We start from the raw sequence: 2,480 nt of genomic DNA on the forward strand, positions 1-2,480 counted from the left end.
ATATAGCACAATATCACATAATCTAATTAAAATAAGATTTGAGATGATCATTCTTGCGCGGTCTATATCGTTCGTACTCTTGATTTTGACAGAATAGATAAATTATAGATGTAAAATTTTACCTCATTATGTAAGGTGAGAATTGAACTCATAATCTATCGGTACAAACTTAATATATCGTTTGTCCGACCGCTCAAGGTATAGTTGGTTAAATAAAATGAGGCTTGATTTATAAATATAGTGGTGTCATATTCATAAAAATATCACTATTACCCGTTTCTGTAAGGAAGTATAATTTTAATTAACTTAATAATAATAATAATAAGATAACGACACAAAAATTGATTCAGTAGCAACGGGGAAGGAAGGAGGATTGAGGAATGAAGGAAGCAGAGCAGCTGCGTTTCCTCCTCATTGACTTGCCCTTCACAACACAACCATCTGAAGAAGATTGAAGAAGACCACCGCCACCGCCGCGTGTCCATCGATCGCTCTCTCTAGAATCTAGAATCTCTTCCGATCCGAAAGGGCCTTCTTGCCGCCGGGGGTTCTGTTCCTGTTTCTGCTTCTGCTTCTGCCAAACATTGTCATAATAATGGCTGCCCTAATCTACCACATTTTCTCTTCGTCGGCGCTCATGTCGCTCGGCTTCTACCACCTGATCTGCGCCACGAGGGACCACCTCAAGTCGCCGCGCGACTACTTTGCCAAACCCTACCATCCACTCTCCTTCTCCTCGTCGCAGCGCCTCAGGCATCTCCAGTTGTATCTGTTAATCGTTTGCCTTGTCATCGCCTTTGTGCACCAAACCATAGTCTCGGCGGATTCCGATCCGCTTCTCAAGGGCCGGACGCCGGTCCACCTCTTCACCTCTCTGCAGGCCGCCGGCGTCATCTTCCTCTTCCTCTTCCTCTCCATCGCTCTCCTCGTCTCCGAGACGACCACTTCTCTTCTCCCTGTCCCCCCGGATCTGTTCTTCGGACTCGCCGCCGGCGTCTTCTTCCTCCAGTACTCCGTTTCATCTTCCGCCTCCTCCGTCCAGACCTCAGATCTCCAGGCGAAGTGCGACTCCGTCTCCGGCCGCATCTCCGCCCTCTCCGCCGCCCTCTGCCTCGTCCTAGCCTGCCATCCGAGGCTATTCGTGGCGGACGTCGGCATCGGGGCTTCCGTCTTCCTTCAGGGCCTCTGGGCGCTGCAGACGGGGCTCTCCCTCCAGGTCGACGCCTTCATTCCCGAAGGCTGCCACAAGCTGCTGGACGTTGTCTCCGGAGTGGAGGGCTCCACCAAATGCGATTTGGAGGATTCCAAGCTTCGGGCCGTCGCAATTCTCGATCTGGTTTTCGTGGTCCACGTCATGTTCGTGATCTTCATCGTCCTCATCGCCTATGCTGCTGTTTCCAGGTCCATCGGAGTCAGGAGGTTCGGCTCTTACGAGGCCTTGCCGACGGGGACTTCCGACCACCCCTCCAACCACATACAGATGAAGGCTATGACCGGCACCCAGGCCTGACTCTCTGCTTCTCTTTTCCCTCTCTGTTCAGTTTGATAGCTCTTGGAATCTTTTACAGCCTCCTCTTTCCTGCATCGTTACTCGGAAGGTTTTTGTGGTATTGCTTTGTTATGCAGAAAGTTTTGTGGTAATGATTTGAAGAAGCTGTTGTCTCCATTTTTTGTTAATGACTTTAGCATTGTTTGTAGCCCCTTTGAGTCTTCGAGGGTTTTTGCCCTCTAGTGTACACAGAACAAATTAGTCCTTTTATTGGTTGATGAACTTGATCATCTGTCAGACAACATTTTTCTCCTTAGTCTGATAAATAGAAGTAATCTCCTGTCTCAGTTTGACCTTTATGAGCCCTTGTCTCTTAAATTTTCTCTGTTATAAGAGTTCCACAATTGATGATATAGCTTATTCATAAGTTCCACAAGCACTGCCCAATCTAATTGATGCATTAGGATTTTATTTTACTTTTAAACTGCTCATAGTTTGTGATTGGATTGAGGTGTTTTCAGGCCTAGTTTCATGTAGATTGTAGCTTAGTTTTAGAACCAATTGCTTGCATTCAGATTTCAATGATATGATTAGATGCACTTGAGAGGTTTACGGGAATGCATTTGAATTTGCAATTGACAGGAAGTTTTGAGTGCAAATCATGTCTGAGTACATCTCCACTACTGTGTAGTTAACCTTCTTGGTCATTTGGCCTATATTTAAATGCAAAAATCTGAATGTAACCTTGTTACCTTCAAGATGATTAGTATTTTTTTTTCATCCTGTTCATTAACACTGTCGAGAAGTAGCCAAAATGTTAAGCTTATGTGCTGGAAGGGCTCTTCATCATCTCCTTTCTTGTTTGTTTGAATGTTGTCCTTGTGGTATATTTTAGAGTTATTGACTGACTCTATAAAGTATAGTAATCCTCCCGATGGGTTGCCGTTAGTGTCATTCCTTAATATAAGGGATATATCCTCACACGGGTTAG

The 2,480-nt window shown here is 45.4% G+C and overlaps 1 protein-coding gene across 1 annotated transcript; it reads left to right on the forward strand.

Moving 5' to 3' along the window:
- The first annotated feature begins 340 nt into the window (after positions 1-340).
- On the forward strand, positions 341-1,848 carry LOC127793468 (uncharacterized). Its single transcript, XM_052324203.1, has one exon. The coding sequence runs from the start codon at positions 596-598 to the stop codon at positions 1,508-1,510; it is 915 nt and encodes a 304-aa protein (XP_052180163.1). The 5' UTR covers positions 341-595; the 3' UTR covers positions 1,511-1,848.
- The last annotated feature ends 632 nt before the right edge of the window (positions 1,849-2,480 follow it).

This window comes from Diospyros lotus, unplaced genomic scaffold (assembly GCF_014633365.1).
Source record: "Diospyros lotus cultivar Yz01 unplaced genomic scaffold, ASM1463336v1 tig00010963_1, whole genome shotgun sequence".
NCBI classification, from domain to species: domain Eukaryota; kingdom Viridiplantae; phylum Streptophyta; class Magnoliopsida; order Ericales; family Ebenaceae; genus Diospyros; species Diospyros lotus.

Excerpts from the sequence above, each read along its gene's own strand:
- LOC127793468 (XM_052324203.1), top strand. The coding sequence starts at position 596 with ATGGCTGCCCTAATCTACCACATTTTCTCTTCGTCGGCGCTCATGTCG.